The sequence below is a fragment of the Schistocerca serialis genome, chromosome 2 (genome assembly GCF_023864345.2).
Source record: "Schistocerca serialis cubense isolate TAMUIC-IGC-003099 chromosome 2, iqSchSeri2.2, whole genome shotgun sequence".
NCBI classification, from domain to species: domain Eukaryota; kingdom Metazoa; phylum Arthropoda; class Insecta; order Orthoptera; family Acrididae; genus Schistocerca; species Schistocerca serialis.
In genome coordinates this window covers 462,003,351-462,024,436 of record NC_064639.1, presented here as the reverse complement: position 1 = coordinate 462,024,436, position 21,086 = coordinate 462,003,351, and the positions used below count along the sequence as shown (strand labels likewise).

The 21,086-nt window shown below is 39.6% G+C and overlaps 1 protein-coding gene across 2 annotated transcripts in view; it reads right to left on the bottom strand.

Moving 5' to 3' along the window:
• Positions 1 to 21,086, bottom strand: part of LOC126457363 (ATP-dependent RNA helicase DHX33) — a 143,964-nt gene that overhangs the window by 99,831 nt on the left and 23,047 nt on the right. For both annotated transcript variants that reach the window (XM_050093602.1, XM_050093603.1), the window contains one exon: positions 811 to 943. In XM_050093602.1, the coding sequence (XP_049949559.1) occupies positions 811 to 943 (133 nt within the window). The remainder of the gene's footprint in view (positions 1 to 810; positions 944 to 21,086) is intronic.

Sequence of the window (21,086 nt, the reverse complement as noted above, 5' to 3'; positions counted from 1 at the left end):
AGAGTACAAGAGTTCAGAAGAAATATAAAATCAAAACTATCTTAAGCTGGCCAAGAATCTAGAGAGATTGCACACAATTGGCATCTACAGCATTCAATGCAAATGCAAACTGTAGTATTTCATATAGACACAATGCCATGTCCTGCAGCACTTCTCGGAAAACACCAGGAAAGTTTGCCTTGGACAAAAACTGAACTGGAGATCACAGTACACAGCTTAATGATACAAATACTGTCACTTTTGAATGGTTCAAATTGCTGTGCATGTGTAGTAGAATCTGGACCAGAAAATAACGGATGCCATTAAAATTAGGAAAATGATGACCTTGTAAACAAAGACGGAGGATACCAAATTAATTGTAACCCAATGCTAGCTACAATACACTACGAAATTCCAATTTGACACCAGGGTGTAAGATGGTGCTTGAGGCACTGATCGAAACATCACCCCTTTCAGATAAACTTTATACTAGATCATAAACAATATTATAAAAACGATTTTTAAACATGCTGCTTTTTACACAAAAGAACTACTGGATTTTGACATCACTGAATTGGGAGAAGATATGCAGTTGACAGGAAAATTACCAGTGATTAGCAATGTCTTAAAATGTCACCTCTCTCAAACACATACAAAAATCAAAAACTTTTTTAATATAATACTGATAGCACAGAAGCAGAGAGCCTCCTAAAAGGCCAAGGTGTAATGAAAGCTGTTACGTTTCTGTTTGTTATTTCTAGATCTAAATCACATAGGTTTCTTTGGTTTTCAAATAATGAATATCGTACACTCTTAGCAGTCATTACGTACCTGAGTAATACCAATTCTTCCCTCTTTATCAAGTCTCTCTTCATGGATAAATTGTGGGATCTGAGTTGTCTTGCCACTTCCTGTCTCTCCAATAATAATCAATGTGGAATGTTTTTTAATCTCTTCCAGTATTCTGAAATAGAAGTGAAAGGTCATAGTAAGGACGGTGACAATCTGAAACAGTCATTATGGCATGGCCTAAGTGCTTTTACCTGATACAACATTATAAGAATTACATTCTCTTCAAGAATTGGTTTTAATCTCTCTTTCTTTATAAATTAACTGTGTGCAATATACTTATACATTTCCCATTCATACACACACACACTAAACTAATTTATTTGCCCAAAGATCACTTTATAATGATATCGGAATTATTGGCCTAAATATGATGTGCACAAACAGCTATGCAAAATTAGTGAACATGAACTTCACAGCATGATTCCTTTTCTATTAGCAGTACAAAAATATCCCTAACAAAACTTCATCCCATGCATATTTTCAGTAGAAAATGGACATCAAGGAATGGCAGATTGGTGACACTTTAATCTCATTCAATGCAGCGTAACAATGCTGCCCAGTCAGACCAGTGAGACCAGTGGGAAGAGTCTTGTATCACAATAGTCAAGGTGCAGAGATCGATTCTGGGTCTAGGTGTATTTTTATTAGCTGCTGATTCTGTTCTGCCCAATAATACTGTCGTATAAACTGATTTTTAAACCATACATGTCCTACAGTTACATTATTTTTTTCAAGGTGAAAATATCAGTAATTGGTCAGACATGTCACAAACATTCATGAAGAGTATTAGTCAGTTGAACAAAATTTACTTGCTACAGAGCTGAAGAACTGCAAATCTTATCAATGTGGAAATGTTAAATACACATGCTACGTGTACAGTGTGAACGGTCAGATATATTACATTAGCAACCTGAAAACAGTATAAATATACTGTTAGTGACAGTACATCTTTCACAAAACATATGTTATCTTCAGAGCAAATGCTCAAAGTTAACTGCCTGCATCTCCGAAAATTAAACGATTTGCTGGATCATGCTTCTCTGACCTCTTCACAACATAGCAGCATCCACACTTAGAAGAGCAGCAAAGACACATGTATAAATTATTCTACATTCTTTGGCAAATTAGAATAAATGTGCTCCTTCTCAAGTTTTGACACAGGAAAAAATCCAGGGATTTAGGTAAGGCAAATACAGAAGTCATTAAACTCAACTGCCAAGACTGATCCATTTACCAAGAAGCTTTTCTTAAATATCATCACACGTTCCAAGTTGTACAGGTGCACTATTACATTGCAAGCATAACCTCTGCCACACTTGAAGTGGAATATTTTACGTGGTTGAGGCAAATGGTTTGTGAGAAATGCATACTTCCGTGTGGTGAATCAGTCTGACAACAAAATACTCATCACTCCAGTCCATGTGTTGTTGCTAAAACATGTTGTTTAAACTTATTGTTATATCAATACTGTGGAAAATGAGTGAGCCAATACGAAATATTAATAATAATAATATTAATGTATGGAAATACATAATAAAAACACTGTACTTATCAGACAGAATGTTGAAAAATATAATTACAACTGTTAAATGATGATGTTGACAAAAATAATAACAGAGTTTAGTAATTACCTTTGAAATGGGTTGCTAGCCCTAATGGTAACATAATGTACCAACGAAATGTAACAAGTACAAAAGTACTAAACGTGATGGTACTAACTGGTAGAACTAATGGTAGCAGGGTATACTGGAAACTGGGTTAAAATGTAGAAGGTCAAACAGTGTGAAACAATACACTTACATAACGTGGCTATGTGATTTGCATGATTGTAGAAGAACTACTGATGAGAAATATGAATTCAGCAGTGGATGATAAGAAAAGCAAGGATATATAAAAAAAGAGATAGACTGAATCTGTCTGTCTGTCTTTCTTCATTTCTTTCTAAGTGTTATAGGGTATGAATGAAGAACAGAGAAGCAAAAATAATAATCTACTGGAATGAAAGGAGGTATGTAGTGCATGGTAAGAGAGAGGGTGTATGTACAAAAGTAAGGTGGTATAATAAAAGTAATTGTACTCTCATTTCTAAGTTAGTATCAAACGACTGCATATGTTTTGTATGTCCTGCTGTAATTAGTGAATTACTATTAAGAAACTGTGTAACATATCAGACCATCAGTGATTAGCAACTGAAAGAGCTGCAACTACACCAGGAATCAAACTCTCCAACCTCTAGTACACTAGGCCCTCTGCTGTTCCTGATTTACATAAGTGATCTAGGTGATAATCTGAGCAGCCCCCTTAGATTGTTTGCAGATGATGCTGTAATTTACCGTCTAGTAAAATCATCAGACGATCAACTTCAATTACAAAACGATCTAGTGAGAATTTCTGTATGGTGCGAAAAGTGGCAATTGGCACTAAACAAAGAAAAGTGCAAGGTCATCCACATGGGTACTAAAAGAAATCTGATAAATTTTGGGTATACGATAATCGCACAAATCTAAGGGCTGTCAATTCCACTAAATACCTAGGAATTACACTTATAAGCAACTTAAATTGGAAAGACCACATAGATAATATTGTGGGGAAGGCGAAACAAAGGTTGCACTTTGATGGCAGAACACTTAGAAGATGCGACAAACCCACTAAAGAGACCACCTACATTACACGTGTCCGTCCACTGCCGGAATATTGCTGCGCAGTGTGGGATCCTTACCAGGTAGGATTGATGGAGGACATAGAAAAAGTGCAAAGAAGGGCAGCTCGTTTCATGTTATTGTGCAATAGGGGTGAGAGTGTCACTGATATGAGACGCAAGTTGGGGTGGCAGTCACTGAAACAAAGGTGGTTTTCTTTGCGGCTAGATCTATTTACGAAATTTCAATCACCAACTTTCTCTTCCGAATGCGAAAATGTTTTGTTGACACCCACCTATGTAGGGAGAAATGATCATCATAATAAAATAAGTGAAATCAGAGCTCGAACAGAAAGATTTAGGTGTTCCTTTTTCCCACACGCCATTCGAGAGTGGAATGGTAGAGAATTAGTATGAAAATGGTTTGATGAAGCCTCTGCTTGGCACTTAAAAGTGTGAATTGCAGAGTAACCATGTAGATGTAGCACGATAAACTCTAGCCGTTGTACCAACTGGGCACCACTGAACTGAATGAAGACACTTGTGCATCTGATTACAGCTTACCAAATAGCATCTATTTTGTACCAAAAATGTAGGAAACAGAATTTTGTTAAGAGACACTTTGGTATTTGCAGTGACTGCCACTTCATGCCATAGCTGGATATGAAAAGCAGGACACTCCTAGAAGTGGCAGCACTGTGTACTGATACGATTACCTTGGCCTATCCACCCAAAGACATTAAGAGCAACAACAACAGCAACAATAGCCACAGCATGCAGGGAAGACTTGCCAGCTGACCAGGTAGGCTGACTTTGAGATGCCCGATACAGAGCAGACCATCACAACCTGGAAGCAAGTCTTGTCTTCAGCCACCATCATGCTTGAGCACATGTAAACACTATGTGCAGCCCTATTTAAACGAGCTTGCAGGCTGCTACAGCCAGTTCATCTCATTTTGCTGTGCTACGCTGTTAGCTATGCCAACAATCGAGAATTACGAACACAATCCAAATTCTGGACATGCATTTTTGTATATTCTATCTTTCACTATCTACACTTGGTTGTACTAACTGGACACTAGAATTCTAGAAACATCCCCCAGGCTGTGGCTAAGCCATGTCTCTGCAATATCCTTTCTTCCAGGAGTGCTAGTTCTGCAAGGTTCGCAGGAGAGCTTCTGTGAAGTTTGGAAGGCAGGAGATGAGGTACTAGCGAAATTAAAGCTGTGAGGACGGGGCGTGGGTCGTGCTTGGGTAGCTCAGTTGGTAGAGCACTTGCCCGCGAAAGGCAAAGGTCCCGAGTTCGACTCTCGGTCTGGCACACAGTTTTAATCTGCCAGGAAGTTTCATAACTGGACAATGTTTATCAGAACAGAACTTTGGCTTCTGAATTGTACTTTCATTTTTTTGGTGTGTTTAATAAACACATGCCAGTGATTGAGTCTTTCAATAACAGCACTTCTGTACCTGAATCAGAAAGAGCTGAACTAAATAGGAAATGGACTTTCATTTTGTATATTCTATCATTCACTATCCGTGCTTGGCTGTACTAAGCAGACACTGTTTATCAGAACTCCACTAGGAAGTTAGGGCGGTCTCTTGCCCTGGATTTGAGAACCTGACCCTGAAGGCAGAGGACTCAACGGCAAGGAGAAACTACCCCAGTAAAGATCCTTAAGGATATGCAGCCAGAACAGACAGAAAGAAGGGAATCACAGTCCAGTATCTGATAGGGAAAGAGGACAAAGCAAGGTTGTCATTCAGTGACATCCTTGCAATACTAAAAGTAATAGAAAATTTAAAACTACGACAAGAAAAACAAGAACTCAATATAAAGTTGAAAAGCTAGAAGAATTAAAAAATAAATCATGAATTATGCTAGCTTAGATTTTGTAGGTGAATCAGGAAATGCCCTCTAAAGCAGTAGGAATGATACACCACAAAGGAATTATCCAAATGGGAAGGAAATCAGTAGATGTGGTGTACATGTACAGATAAACAAATGATTACAATTTCAAAAAACTGGATGATCCAGTCAAGAGAAAGAACTGCACAAATTGAGCAAATTACTAATGCATTTGTCCACCCCTGGCCCTTATGCAACCAGTTATTTGGCTTGGCATTGATTAACAGATATGCTGGATGTCCTCCTGAGGGATATTGTGCCGAATTCTCTCCAACTGGTACAATACATCGTCAAAATCCAGAGCTCAATGGAGGGCCCTGATTGTGATGATCAAAACATTCTCAATTGCGGAGAGGTACGGTGAACTTGATGGCTGAGGTAGGGTTTGGCAAGCATAACAACAAGCAGAAGAAACTCACCGTGTGTGGGTGAGCATTATCTTACTGAAATGTAAGCCCAGGACGGCTTTCCCTGAAGGGCAACAAAATGGACTGTAGAATATCGTCAACTTACTGCTGTGCTGTAAGGGCGCGGCAGGTAATAACCAAAGGGGCCTTGCTACTGACTGAAATGGCACCTCTTACCACTACTCCTGGTTGCTGGGCTGTACAACTGGTGACAGTGAGGTTGGTACGCTCCAGTGTCTGTGGCATTTCCAGACATGTCTTCACTGGTCGCTGGAACTCAGCAAGACTTATAGCTAAAGACAAGTTTACTCCAGTCAATTAGATTCCAGGCTGAAGAAATGTCTAGAGGTGCACTGGACAGTGGTGTGATACGAAACTAACTGTCACCTGCCATTCAGCCCGACAACTAGCAGTGATGGTGTGGATTGCCATTTCTTTTCAGAGCAGGACCCCTTTGGTTGTCATCCATGGCTCTCTTACAGTACAGCAGTATGTTGACGATATTCTGCACCTCTTCTGTTGCCCTTCATGGCAAGCCATCTTGGGGGTACGTTTCAGCAAGATAATGCCTGCCCACACACGGTGAGAGTTTATACTGCTTATCTTTGTGCTTGCCAAGCCCTATTTCAGCCAGCACAGGTTGCCATATCTCTCCTCAATTGAGAATGTTTTGAATACTGTGATCAGGGGCCTCCAACCAGCTCAGGATTTTGACAATCTAATGCACCAATTGGACAGAATTTGGCACCATATCCCTTAGGACATTCAATAACTCTATCAATCAATGCCAAGCCGAATAACTGCTTGCATAAGGGCCATATATGGACCAATGTGTTAATGACTTGTGAAGCTATTTCTCTGGTGTAAATCATCCAGTTTTTATGAAATTGTAATCATTTGTTTGTATGTACATGTAAATCACATTTCCTTGCCATTCTGATAATTCCTTGTGGTGTGTTATTATTTTGTCTTGGCGTGCATAAGAAAGCGTGGGACACTAGAAGTAGACATGCTAGGTGTATCAGAGAATAGTTGGGATGGCATGGGAGATTTTATACCACATGATTAAAGAGTTTTTTGCTTGTAAAGCAAAACTAGGATGAAGTGCTGTGGCAACTGCTCTAGGGATCAATGAGAAAACAATGCGATGAAAATCTACCATGTTAACAATCAAGTTAGTGACGGTGAAGCTGGTACCTTCTCCAGTAGACCTATGCATAATAAAAGTTTACTTCGTGACAATAAACGATGAAGACGAAGAAATCGCAGATATGTATGATCCAATATGAGGACTGCTAAGAGTAAGAAATAAAAACAACAAAGTTATGATAATGGCAGACTTAAATGCCTGTGTGGTCAGCCACTACAATTCAAAATGCACTGGCAAATTTGGACTGGAAAACATGAATACTAGAACTGAAAGGTTATTAGAATTCTGTGGACAGTATGAAATAGTTCTAACAAATGCCTGGTTCAAAGTTCCTGACAGAGGAAGGTATATAATCAGGACATAGTCATAGATACAAAGTACATTATATTCTAGTCAAACAAAGAGGTAGAAACCAAATAAAATTTAGTTATTCATCCGTGGTTTTGAGACAGATGGGGGTCTAGTCAGAAACATGAGAGATATTCAGTCAGTAATGCTGGATTACTGTAACAAACTCTTGAATGGAGACAACAACCTGAATGATAATGGAATGCAAACTGGGTGTTATGAGAAGAACAAAAGTGACAAAAAAGAACCACCACTAAGTTGGTTGGTAAGCAGAGTACAATAAATGGAGATATGATCTACACAGCAAGAACATACGGAATCAGTTGCCTTTACAGAGTATTACACACAATCTGGAGAGAGAACATTTTCGCTGATGATTGGATCAAAGGTGTAATTATACCATTATTTTTTTTTAAAAAAAGGTGATAGAATACTTGAAAAATATCTGCAAAAGGCTAAAAACATTACACTAGCCTTCCTAGACAAAGTAAAATATAATGACAATGTACCAAGACCCAAGACTTGGGAAAGCCCAGAGTAAAAGAAATGTACCACTGCACTGACTGAGAAAGTGAAGATGCACTACAGACGATGTGTCAGCTGTAACTGAGGAGAAAGAGAATGAATAGTCTGAGACACAATGTGAAATCTAGCAGGGAAGAGTCTTGTCTCCAGTGCTCTGCATCATTGTGGTGGGTGACATCATGAAATGAATAAAAGAGCAATACAGACCTGTATTGAAGTCAATGATTTTCACCAATGATGTTATCTGAGGAGATACAAATGAAGTCTAAGAAAAACTTGATATGGAGCAATCATTTCCAAAGAAGACAGCTTGAGTTACAATAGCTGAGTGGTAGATCCCTGGAGAATGTGCAACATTTTCCATATTTGGGCAGTGTGATAAGACTGTAAAAATATAACTTGGAAGTTCTAAGCTGTACTTCTAAGGCTGCTCAGTTTTACAAATACGTTGCTTCATTTGGGACAACCACAAACCACAACATGCAAAACTAACGATCTTCAGTATCTACTTTTTTGTTCTTTGGTCTACACACTGGAGACCTGTGCTCTGGTAAAGAAGACAGAATAACCAACTGCAAACTGCAGAAAGACGTTTGTCAGATCTACGTTGAGTCAAACAAAAAAGGAAAAGATAAGGAAAGAAAGGAACAAAATGGATACACATGTAAAGCTCAGTGAACTGGAAAAACCCTGGCAATCTAGATTAAGATAGTATGATATGTGAAATGGATGGATGAAACAAGGATACACAAGAAATTCCTTGAAATGGCTCTAATGGGAAAAAAAAGAGATGCTGGACAGCCAAGGACAAGATGGATCAGCACAGTTAAGAAAACATTGCTGAAAGTGTTCTTCTTTGGGGTATGGTACTTGTGGAAGGGCAGTACAAGTATAGAAAAAGTTGGAAGAGGCTTGTCACTAGCACTTGGGACATGGAGGTGTGATCTGATGATGATGGCAGAAAAATGAAACAATAACTATGTGCTACATACAAAAAAGATAAATGGACTAAGTAAATGCATGTAAGATATATTCAAAAATTAGGTCATTACAGTTTAAATGTAGAACTCATACCAACATAGTTAAAGAAAAAAGGTAACACTCAATTTGTACCTGAAAAAATATGGATTACTGGAAAGAATATATTGAAGAACGACATGATGGAGATGATTCAAATTACATAAGCATAATGGGGAAAGTGGAAAATGAATTCATAGGACCATCAATTATTACTTCAGAACTCAACAATGCCTCATAAAATTAAAGAGCAACAAAGCAACTGGAACAGATGCTGAGTTATTAAAGAATGTTAGAGGTAAAAAAAAAAAAAAAAAAAAAAAAAAAAAAAAAAAAAAAAAAAAAAAAAAAAAAAAAAAAAACTTGTAAAAATTTATGCTTGTGAGTGTTTTGAGGATGGAACACTATCGATGGAATTAAAAAAAGGGAAAATTAATATCATACTTAAGAAAGGAAATGCCAATGATTGTTCACATTATATTTATTTATTTATTTATTACTTGTCATTAGCCAACATTTGTTGAAATAGACAGTTTTGACATTACATTTGATAGTGAATCTAAAATTGGGAAACTACTTACATTCAGATTACATTACATGAGGATAAAGAGTTACTCTCTACATTATAATTCCTTAACATCGTAGTTACTCTCTACTACATTCCAATTCCTTAACATCATAGTTACTCTTTACTACATTCCAATTCCTTTACATCATAGTTACTCTCACTCTCTACTACATTCTAATTCCTTTACATCATAGATACACTTATCAGCTAACAATTTGTGCAGCTGCTTCTTGAAGGCATCACCTTGTAGGTCTTTCAGTGATTGTGGTAACTTGTTATATAATGTTAATCCTGTTTGCTTAAAGCTACTTTGGACCTTAGGTAGCCTAGTAAAGTCTACATCAAGATTGTTTTTATATCTGGTATCATGTGGATGAACATCTGTTCTGGAAGGTATATATATATATATATATATATATACCAACATAGTTATATATGGAAAGAAGACACGTTTTTATACACAGAGAAGGCAATGTTAAGATGTTAAGTTCCTTAAAGTGCTTTCGACATGATTCTTGGCTTTTTAATACCTGTAATTGCCCTAATTGCTTTCTTCTGCCACATGAACACTGTCCGAGCACCAGTTGAGTTGCCCCATAATTTTATTCCGTACTGTAAGTGAGATTCAAAGAAGGCATAATAAGAAGATAAAAGTTGTTTTCTGCTAACTAATGTTTTTAGTTTCCTTAACAAAAGACTACTCTAGATAGTCTGGTACATAACAGTTCCGTGTGGGTGTTCCATGTTAATTTCGGGTCCAGGTGGATTCCTAGAAGTCTTACGGAGTCAGACTCATTTAATTTTTCCTGTAGATTGTGCAAGAAGAAATACATAGTTTCCGTCTTGCTACTGTTGAGTATCAGCTTGTTACTGTGGAGCCATATGGCAGACTTTTCAAGCATTACTTTTGTTTGTTTCTTCACTTCCTCCAATTTGTTATCTGAGGTAATCAGGGTTGTGTCGTCAGCATATATTATTGACTTGAGAAGCATGAAAGTAGGCAAGTCATTCATGTATACCAGGAAGAGAAAAGGTCCAAGCACTGAGCCTTGTGGCATGCCTCTTACAACTGGTAGGGCATTTGATTGCTGGCTATTTACTATAACTACCTGAGTTCTGTTTGTCAGGTATGATCTGATTAATGCCAGTTCGTTATTTTTGACACAATAGCACCCTAGTTTATTTATTAGTATTTCATGGGATACAGTATCAAATGCTTTACTCAGATCTAGTAGTACAGCACAAGTGATGGAACTGTTCTCGAAGCCATCAAGTATGTCTGTCACAAGAGTTTCTACTGCATTTATTGTAGACAATCCTGGCCTAAAACCAAAGAGCGAGGAGGAAAAAAGATTTTGTTCAGCAAAGTAGTTGCAAAGTTGTGTTTTAATGCAGCATTCTATTATCTTGGATAATATAGGTATGAGGGATATTGGACAGTAAGTTTCAGGTTTGTTTTTTCCTCCTTTTTTATAGATTGGGATAACAATAGTAGCCTTCAGGACCTCAGGAAACTTTCCAGCTGTAAAAGTACTATTGATCAGAAAGGTAAGAGGGGCAACAAATATGTCAATTATTTGTTTCAAGATGGTGTTGGAGATGCCATAGAGATCTTCACTGTATGAGCCATGTAGGTTTGTGACGACTTTGTATGCAGTTTGGCAGGTCACCTGTTTCCATTTAAAGGATAAGTTATTTAGGTCAGGAATGTTGTAGGTAAAACTTTCAGAAGTTGCATCATCTGGTGCAGAGGCAGACGTAGCTTTGAACTTAGTACTGTTAACAAAAAATTCATTTAATTTTTCTGGCGCTATTGGAATTTCTTGTCTGTTTTTATGCTTCCCTGCTATTTTGTTTATTACCTGCCAGGCTGCTTTGCATTTGTTGCTGGAGTTTTCAATGAAAGCATCATTGGCTCTCTGCTTTGCTATCTGTATTTCCGTTCTATAATTCTTCCTGGCTTCTTTATACCTCTGCTTCGATTCTAGGTTACCAGTTTTAGCCATTTTATGTAGGGCAATAAGTGTGTTTCTCAGGTCATGCAGTTCAGGAGTGAACCAGTTGTGCTTCTTTTTTCTATTTGGTGCACCATCTATTTTCATCTTTTTGATTATTTGTGGGCAACAGTTTTGAACTAAGCTTGTTAGTATGTTCATGAATAAGTTAAAAGCATTATCGTTGTTACTACAATTATATACTCTGTCCCACTCAACTTCTGATAATTTTTGCCTTAACTTTGTAATGTTGTCAGAATATGATAATCTGATTCTCTTAATGTGTTCAGGTTGCTGAGTAGGATAGTTTTCACAGTTGACCATTAGCCATAGGCTGTCGTGGTCAGATAGAACTGGATTTATCACTCCGTACTGACACTCGTCTTTTGTCAAATTGGAGATTATGTTATCTAGGCAGGCATCTAATCTGGTTGGCTTGTTATTCCTACAGTACAAGTTGTTGGACCTTAACATGTTTTGAAAGTGGGTGACAGTTGGTGTTTTTAGTCGTATGTCTATATTAATGTCACCAATGTATGCTATTTTGTGGTGTCTGTATTTTACCAGCAGGTACTTATTTAAAGTATCCATTTGGTCAATAAACTGATGAATATCAGAGCTAGGAGTGCGATAAATGGAAATGTCGTGTGGCTAGGGCCTCCCGTCGTAGAGATGATCACTAATTTAAGTTTGGGAAGCAATAATGCAGCAATTTCAAAAAGTTGCTCTTTGCAAAAATGATCGACTTTTTGTGCTACAAATTCAATGTTAGAGTTTCTCTTTATAAAAATAGCGACTCCTCCATGACTACTTTTGGTTCTACAATATGAGCTTGCTAATTCAAATCCTTCTGGGGTATACAGGGCAATTTCAGCTGGTGTGAGCCAGTGTTCATTTACACAGAAAACATGACATGGGTTTGAACTTAGGAACACATCAATTTCATCTATTTTGTTTTTGATTGATTGTACATTTAGGTGCATAATTAAAGTTCTGTTTTTGAGAAGGATAGGCAAAGAAGTAGATGCTTCTACATTTACAGTTTTTGTGGCACTGGCTGGGGGATGATAGTCCATAAAAAATCTTCACTGCAGCTACTCACATTCTTACTGCTGGTAGATAAGCAAGTGGCACCTCTATCATTCCTCGTGGCTGTTGATGTGGCCGTATCCGCAGTTCTAGCTGGTGCACTACTGTTGTCCTCTGTTGAAGGGGCTGCTGTTGTTGATCTCACACAAGGTTCATACCACCCTAGTTCTCTGACTGTCTTTTGGGACTTACTTTTAATTAGTTCACTTGTCAGTTTTCCTAATTTGCACTTTCCTTTACAATTCAAGTGAAGTCCATGTCTGGTGAAGCATGTTCTGTAGAAGCATGTTCTGTAGAATTATAGAACCTTGGCTTTCATAAACCGTGCTTCAAAACTTGACTTCATATTGCTAACTAAAGACTAAAAGCTAAAATTAAACAGTGTGAATCGAAGTCCAATTAGGATTTAGGATAGGAAAAGGAGCCAAAGAAGCTATACTGGCATTATGAATGATCTCAGAAAGAACTGAGATGAACAGGAAAACATGTCTCATCCACTGACTTACGGGAGAGGTTTTTGATACAGCAGACAGGAAAATACTGTTTGGAAAACTGAATAAAGCTGGAATGCACTGGAGAGGTAAAAAGACTCTTTCTCAATCTACACAAAAACAAGAATACAGAAAAATATCAATGAAAATAATCAATTTTTGAAAATATAATGTGAGAGGTGTTCAATACGTAATGAACACATTTTTTTCAAAAACAGGTTGGTTTTTTTCAGGATTCCAAAACACAATATTTTGCCCCACTCTTTTGGCTACAAAACCCTATTCTTCAACATGATCTCTATTCTTTGTGATCACCTTACGCCACCTTACTGGATGACCTGTATGCCTGCATGGTTCCACTCTGCTGGTCGACTTTGGAGCCAACGTCGTGCTGCATCAGTAACATGCCCATCATCCCTGTACTGCTTCTCATGGAGCACATCCTACACTGGGCCAAACAGATGAAAGCTGGAAAGTGCAAGATCTAGGCTGCAGGATGGATGAGGAAGAAAAGTCCAATGAAGTTTTGCAAGCTCCTCTAGGGTGTGTAGACTTGTGTGAGGTCTTGCATTGTCGTGGAGGAGAAGGAGAAATTTGTTTGCATTAATGTGGTGACAAACACAAGTTGATTGCTGTACCATGAGGGAGGACATCAAACAGAATAACCCCTTTAGAGTCTCAGATGACTGTCACCTAGGGTTTATTGGCTGAGGGTGCAGCTTTGAATGTTTTCTTTGGAGGAGAGGTTGTGGGGCACAACTTTATGGATTGCTGTTTTGTTTCTGGTTCCAAGTGATGAACCCACGTTTCATCATATGTGACAATGCTAGACAAAAAATTGTCGCGATCAGCCTCTTAACATGCAAGCAATTCACACAGATGGTCCTTCATTGCTCTTCAGAGTCTTCTGTTAGGCAGCAAGGAACCCAGCAGGTACACACTTTTGACTGCTCCAACTGGTGGACTAGTGTGTCACAACTACCAACAGAGACGTCTTGAAGTGCAGCAAGTTGTTTGATTGTGATTTTTCGATCACCTTGAAAGATAGTGTCCACAAATTCCAACATTATAGGAATCACAGCTGTGTGTGACCGGCTGGCATGTGTGAGATCAGACATTGTTGTGTGACCCTGTTGTGACGATGACACAGACACCTCGCCCAATGACTCACCATGCTTTTGTTCACTGCTAGATCTCCATAGACATTCAGCAAGCCACTATGAATATTCATGATGCTTTGGCTTTCTGCCAAAAGAAACTCAATAACAGGTCTCTGTTTGAAGCGTACCTCCATCACAGACAGCAGTTTGAAGGTTAAGTATAGCGCCACCACCTACTGGAACTTCATAAAACCACAGGGGCTGAAATGAGAAAAAGTCGCCCAGTGTCCTGGGTCAAGGGAGATTTACTGGACGAGTTGAGAAAGAGAGGTTTAAAAGGGGAACTGTGGGACAGATAGATACAGGAAAATTCTACAGGAAAATTAAAGTTGCCTTTGGAGAAAAGATAACCTCAAGCTCAGATGGGCGTCCAGTACCAAGCAAAGAAGGGAAAGCTGAAAGATGGAAGGAATATGTAGAGGGGATACAAAAGCAAAATGGACTTAAAGGAATAAGCCTTTCCTTCTAATCTTGTGCAATAAGTCTCTCCAAACCTGGGTTCTGGTCCCACTGGATCATAGTTCCTTGTATACAACGCTTCACTAATTAATTGGAATTCCTCTTTGGTCGGCTCCTCACCCTTCAGGGCTTCTGTGGTTTTCAACAGTACTGGATCTTCCCTCTGTTCCGCATCAATGTCATTTAATGCAGCAAAGACTGATATTTCATTCACAATGTTGATACATCCAAATCAAACAGTTTTCCCTGTCAGTAACTTATTTTATTTTCTACTATGCGTTTTGATGGTTCACACCCTCATCTTTAGTAGGAAATAGTTTACTTACATAGCTGGTGTTGTCAAGAGCACAAATGCCTTTTCACAACAGCATAGGTAGATGGTGACAGCCTCGACATGGCCTACCCCCCCAGTATCGTGCCGCACAACGATCGCATTGCGAGAAGAAAATCGAAATGCTCAGAACGAGCTGCGACACGAGAAGCAAATGTCACTACCAAACGGCGGCCGGACGTAGTAATACCTCCCGGCCCTCACAGGCGAAGTTACGCAAGAGAGCGAGACAAATGCCTCAGTTTCCCCCCCGGAGCCAAGTGCGTGGACGAATACGTATATGCCAAGTTAACATAGAAGGATACACGAGGACAAAAGGAGACATCCTCACAAAGCTACTAACAGAAGAAAAAATTGATGTGCTGACCTTGCAGGAAACACATCTATCGGAAGAAAATATCTCGAGACTTCTAATACCAGGCTATGAAATTGTGGGCTATAAAGCCCATAATAAACACGGTATTGCAACACTGATCAATAAAGAACTGGTTGATAATATTGAGGAAACTATGCACCACGAATTTGCCGTGGGAATCAAACTAAACGATATGACTGTGTATAACATGTACAAGCCACCTTCAGAAAAATGGGAACAACCTGTTTTACCTAACCCACAACACCCTGCAGTCATAATTGGCGATTTTAACTCCCACCACCCCAGATGGGGCTATCAGTCTTGCGACAAAGAAGGACTCATGCTGGCAGACTGGGCAGATATAAATAATTATACATTAATATACGATGCAAAAGATACCCCCACCTTCTGTTCAGGAGCGTGGGGCACAACATCAACGCCCGATCTTTGCTTTGTCTCATCTGGAGAAACTGGAATAGCACTTCCGTCCAAGAGAACTGTACTGAGCCGTATTCCTCGGAGCCAACACAGACCAGTTATTATAGACCTTGGGATCCAAATACCAGTAATAAAGAGCCCCCCTATAGCCCGCTGGAACCTCAGGAAGGCTAACTGGGTTAAGTTTAAAGATACCATTGAAAATAATGTAAACAGAATTCCCCCAATTCCAGAAAATTACGACAGATTTACGAAGTTAATTATTAAAGCGGCACATAACTCAATACCAAGAGGAGCGCGGAAAGAATACATCCCATGCTGGACAAAGGAGTGCGAACAACTACTCGATGAATATAACAAAACAGAGAATCCAGAACTAGGAGAACAGCTCATAAGAGCTATGGACGAGGAACGCAAACAGAGATGGCAAAAGCGGATGGAACAAATGGACTTTACGCACTCCTCACAGAAAAGCTGGAGTATACTGAGGAAACTTGGCGGAGCACAATTCAAGGGACGGAACATCAATAATAAAATGACCCCTAACAAGATATGCTCTTCTATACTACAAACATCCAGAATCCATGCCTCCGCCTCGAAGAAAAAAGAACTGCACCAACTGATGAACGAAGAGCTAGATGCAAGCGAGGAGGAAGCAGGTTTAGCGAACTGGGTAACACAAGAAGAGATAAATATAGCACTAAAGAAAATGTCACCTGGTAAAGCAGCTGGCTGTGACGGCCTTCTTCCAGAATTCTTGAAGAACCTCGGGCCAAAGGGAAGAGCATGGCTGTCTTCTCTTTTCTCTAATATCATAGATACCAGCCGGTTACCAAAGCAATGGAAAAACGCACAAGTCATAGCCATCCAGAAACCAGGGAAAACAGGAGAGAATGCTAAAGATTATAGACCGATATCTTTATTGTGCACCACTTACAAGCTGTTTGAACGAGTCATCCTAGGCAGAATAGAAAGTAAAATAGAAGCTGCTCTTCCCCCAGAGCAAGGCGGTTTTCGAAAAGGAAGAGATTGTTGCGACCAAGTTCTCGCCCTAACCACTTTCATTGAAAGAGGTTACCAAAACAAAAAGAAAACGGGCATGGTATTATTAGATCTCACCTCAGCATACGACACCGTATGGACAAAAGGGATACTGTATAAACTGTCAAAAGTCGTGAAATGCAAGAAGATCATAGATCTAGTCAGAAATATGTTGATAAACAGGAGATTCAAGGTATCTCTGAATGGGAAAACAAGCAGCTACAGGACACTACAAAATGGTCTCCCCCAAGGGTCTGTGCTGGCTCCATGCCTTTTCAATTTATACATAGCGGACATCCCAAACCTGGAATCTCGTTCTTTTATGTATGCAGATGACATCGCTATCGCGGCTCACGCCAACACTTTCGAAGAACTGGAAGAAATTTTAAACAGGGATCTGGAACGACTACAACAATATTATGACAACTGGCACCTCAAAGTAAATCCGACTAAATCCGTGGCATCAATAATGCACTTGTGTAACAAAGATGCAAATCGTGAGCTAAAAGTGCAAATAAAAGGTAAATTGTTGAAAAACAATAGAACGCCAAAATATCTGGGTGTTAAGCTAGATCGCACTCTCACATATAAGAGCCACCTGTACGAAGTCGCCCAAAAAATGAAAACAAGAAACAACATCATAATGAAACTGGCAGGAACAACCTGGGGATGTTCCACTGAAACTCTACGCACATCAGCACTGGCACTTCTGTATAGTGTAGCGGAATATTGCGCACCCGTCTGGGCCCGCAGTAGGCATGTCAGATATATTGATGTGCAACTTAACGAGACAATGAGGCTCATAACAGGAACAGTAAGACCCACCCCGAAACCTTGGCTGCCCGTCCTTGCCAATATCGAACCACCCTCGATTAGACGTGAAAGAGCAATCCAGAGGTACAAAGAAAAGTTCAGGGACCTACCTCCTCCCCCTGACAGATTGATGTCAAGAAATCCCTTCTGGAAAGAACTCAAACAACAGATTGATATCAATAACCTGTGGAAACAGCAATGGCAGGAAAGCAAAGTGAATAACAGTTTCCTCATTGAGGACCCATCTCAACGAGTTCCAGGCTTCCAACTCCAACGTAGAGTGTGGGTAACTCTAAATCGTCTGCGGACAGGTGTTGGTCGGTGCGGATATTTGTTGAAAAAGTGGGGTTTCTCCCAGGACCCCAATTGTGAGTGCGGAGAGAGTCAAACCATGCAGCATATAGTTGAGTGCGACGTACACGGACTTAAGGGAGGAAATCTGATGGACATACATGTGATAAGTGACCAAGCACTTTTGTGGCTGGAAACCCTGAAAATTTTATTGTAAATCATTGTTAATGTTAATTTAAATTTTTATGTTGATGTTTGTAAGTGTATCACGCTTTGCCTGTAGCTGAACGAGAAATAAAAAACAACAGCATACCAAGAGCAATGTAGGTTATGAGAAAAAAGTCTTTCAAGACAGCACTGTTGTGTAAAAAATTCTTGGACCTATTGCCGTGTCAATTCAGGGTAAAGCCTTGAGCTTTCAATGATAACCTCCATCTCCATCAGAAGCAACTGACTGTCAAAACTGCTGTTGTGATGGCCTTATACAGGGAGCTCTAAAATTCTCCTTACACACTTCTAGGAGTTGTCGGAGGACTGAGTAGATAATATTTTGAATTGGAACCCAAGTCCAGAAATATAGTTTCCATGATACTACCATTTGAGAACATGTCGGTAATGTAACCAATATTACTAGTAATTTATTAGGCGTGACCCAGTACGTCACTTGTTTTACAATTCCACTCATTAATAACAAAAGAAACAAAAAGGAAACTTTATGTGCTTTCACAAACACTGTTGTTTGCAGTTAAACTTAGACCGTTTTTGCCATTTTCAAAGGAGGATTACCATTCTGATCCACTACAAGTAAGGTTTGATGTGGCGGCCACCAAGTTCAGTGCACACACTGTAGCTATGAATAATGTTGTGCCTGCTCTATCACACTTGGTGTCTCTGTAATCTGTCCTGCAGTGACCACAACTCGTGGTACCAGATCTTCTTGTCTCTATAGGAGTCTCATAAACCAAACTCTTCATTTGACCCCAGAGGAAAAAGTCCAATGGAGTCAAACCTGGTGACTGTGGAGGCCATGTCTTCAGACCACGTTGGGCTATCCATCTGTGTCCGAATCATTCGTCCAAATGTTCCTGAACATGCAGAGCAGATACACTGTCATACTGAAACCACATGCTATGATGGACATTCAATGAAGCACAATTCAACAACACACCCAGTACTTGTTGCAGGAATGTCAAGTAGTTGGGCCCTGTGAGCTTAGGTGGAAGCATGTATCGTCCAATCACATGACTATACAGAATACCCGCCCACACATTGATATCAAATCTATGTTGGAATCCCTGGACATTCATGGCATGAGAGTTTTCATCTGCCTAGACAAGTCTCTTCAGAGAACTGAGAACACAATCCATAGTAAATTTGCATTCATCTGTGATGAGAATGTGCCATGGAAATATTAGGATCTAGCTGATGTAGTGGCATAGAAACTGAGTACAGAACTTAACATGTGGTGCAAAATCAGGATGCGCAATTGGTTGTGAACTCACTGGCGGGTTTCTTCCAATGAGATGCAATACGGGCTCTTCCAGCTCGGGAGTATGGCGTCTCCTTGGATCACCAAGTCACACTTGCTGACGGTGATTATAACCCCTTCTTGAAGCCGTTACAAAATTGTGGTGAAATGAGTATGCAATTTAATCAGATGTTGTGGATAACTATCTTGATGAAGGCAATGAGCAGTTTTTCCATTACTATAAGTTTTGCCACACAGAAGGTTCGTGTCAGTGAATTCTACAACGTGTACTCAATCATGTTGCTCTAACAGTCACTGACACTTGAATAAGCCTCAAACCAGGTCAGAGAGGTAGGACAGACATCAAATAACATCAGCCAATCTGACGTAACCAACCCTCCCCCCCCCCCCCCTCCCCCATCGTAATGACCCCTTGCATACCCCTACTCAGCAAACATATTTTCAAATGGCTAGAGCATGGAAACGGTATGTTTCCAGACATGGGTTCCAATCCAAAATATTGCCTACTCAATAGGTTCTACAAGTCCTAGAAGTGTGTAAGGGGAATTTTAGAGTACCCTGTATCACCCATATAGATTGCTTCTGATTGGTCGGTAATTACATAATACTGTGGCATCACTGCTCCTGTAGTAGCATAAACATTGTGATGAATTTCTGTGTCTCTTCTCTGCATTGAAAGCACATTTCCATGCACCATTAAGATTTAAGATTATACCCGCTGTATTGGTTGAAGTTCTTCTCACACATTCTTATTCTACAGCTTCTTTACCTACAGATTCCCAGTTTGTAGGGGCCTGGGACAAAACTTTTGTTTCATCAAACAATATTTTGTTTTCGTCTGTGAGGCTGTGCTCAGAGAGTGAGGGTGTGCTCAGCGACTGCAGATTTCTCCAATTCTCAATTTTTGATACGACCTCAATGTTCTGCATAGCAGCCAGAAACGATACGGATTGATAGACTTACAAGAGATGTTGTGAATCCTGGGGATCCTGTGGCCAATGCTAATCCTTATCAGGGTGTACCATCTCCCTTACTTTCTTCTTCTTGTTCTTCTTTTTGTATCAGTCTTAAGAGCAGCACTTGCACTCTATGTCCTCAATTATTTGCTGGATGTATTCCAATCTCTGTCTTCCTCTACAGTTTTTGCCCTTTACAGCTCCCTCTAGCACCATGGAAGTCATTCCCTCATGTCTTACAGATGTCCTATCATCCTGTCCCTTCTCCTTATCAGTGTTTTCCTCATTTCCTTTCCTCGCTGATTCTGCGCAGAACCTCCTCATTCCTTACCTTATCAGTCCACCTAATTTTCAACATTCGTCTATAGCACCACATCTCAAATGCTTCGATTCTCTTCTGTTCTGGTTTTCCCAAAGTCCGTGTTTCATCACCATACAATACTGTACTCCAGACGTACGTTCTCAGAAATTTCTTCCTTAAATTAAGGCCGATATTTGATATTAGTAGACTTCTCTTGGCCAGGAATGCCCTTTTTGCCATTGCTAGTCTGCTTTTGATGTCCTCCTTGCTCCGTCTGTCACTGGTTATTTTATTGCCTAGACACCAAAATTCCTCAAATTCATCTACTTTGTGACCATCAATCCTGATGTTAAGTTTCTCGCTGTTCTCATTTCTACTACTTCTCATTACCTTTGTCTTTCTTCGATTTACTCTCAATCCATACTCTGTACTCATTAGACTGTTCATTCTGTTCAGCAGACCATGTAATTCTTCTTCACTTTCACTCA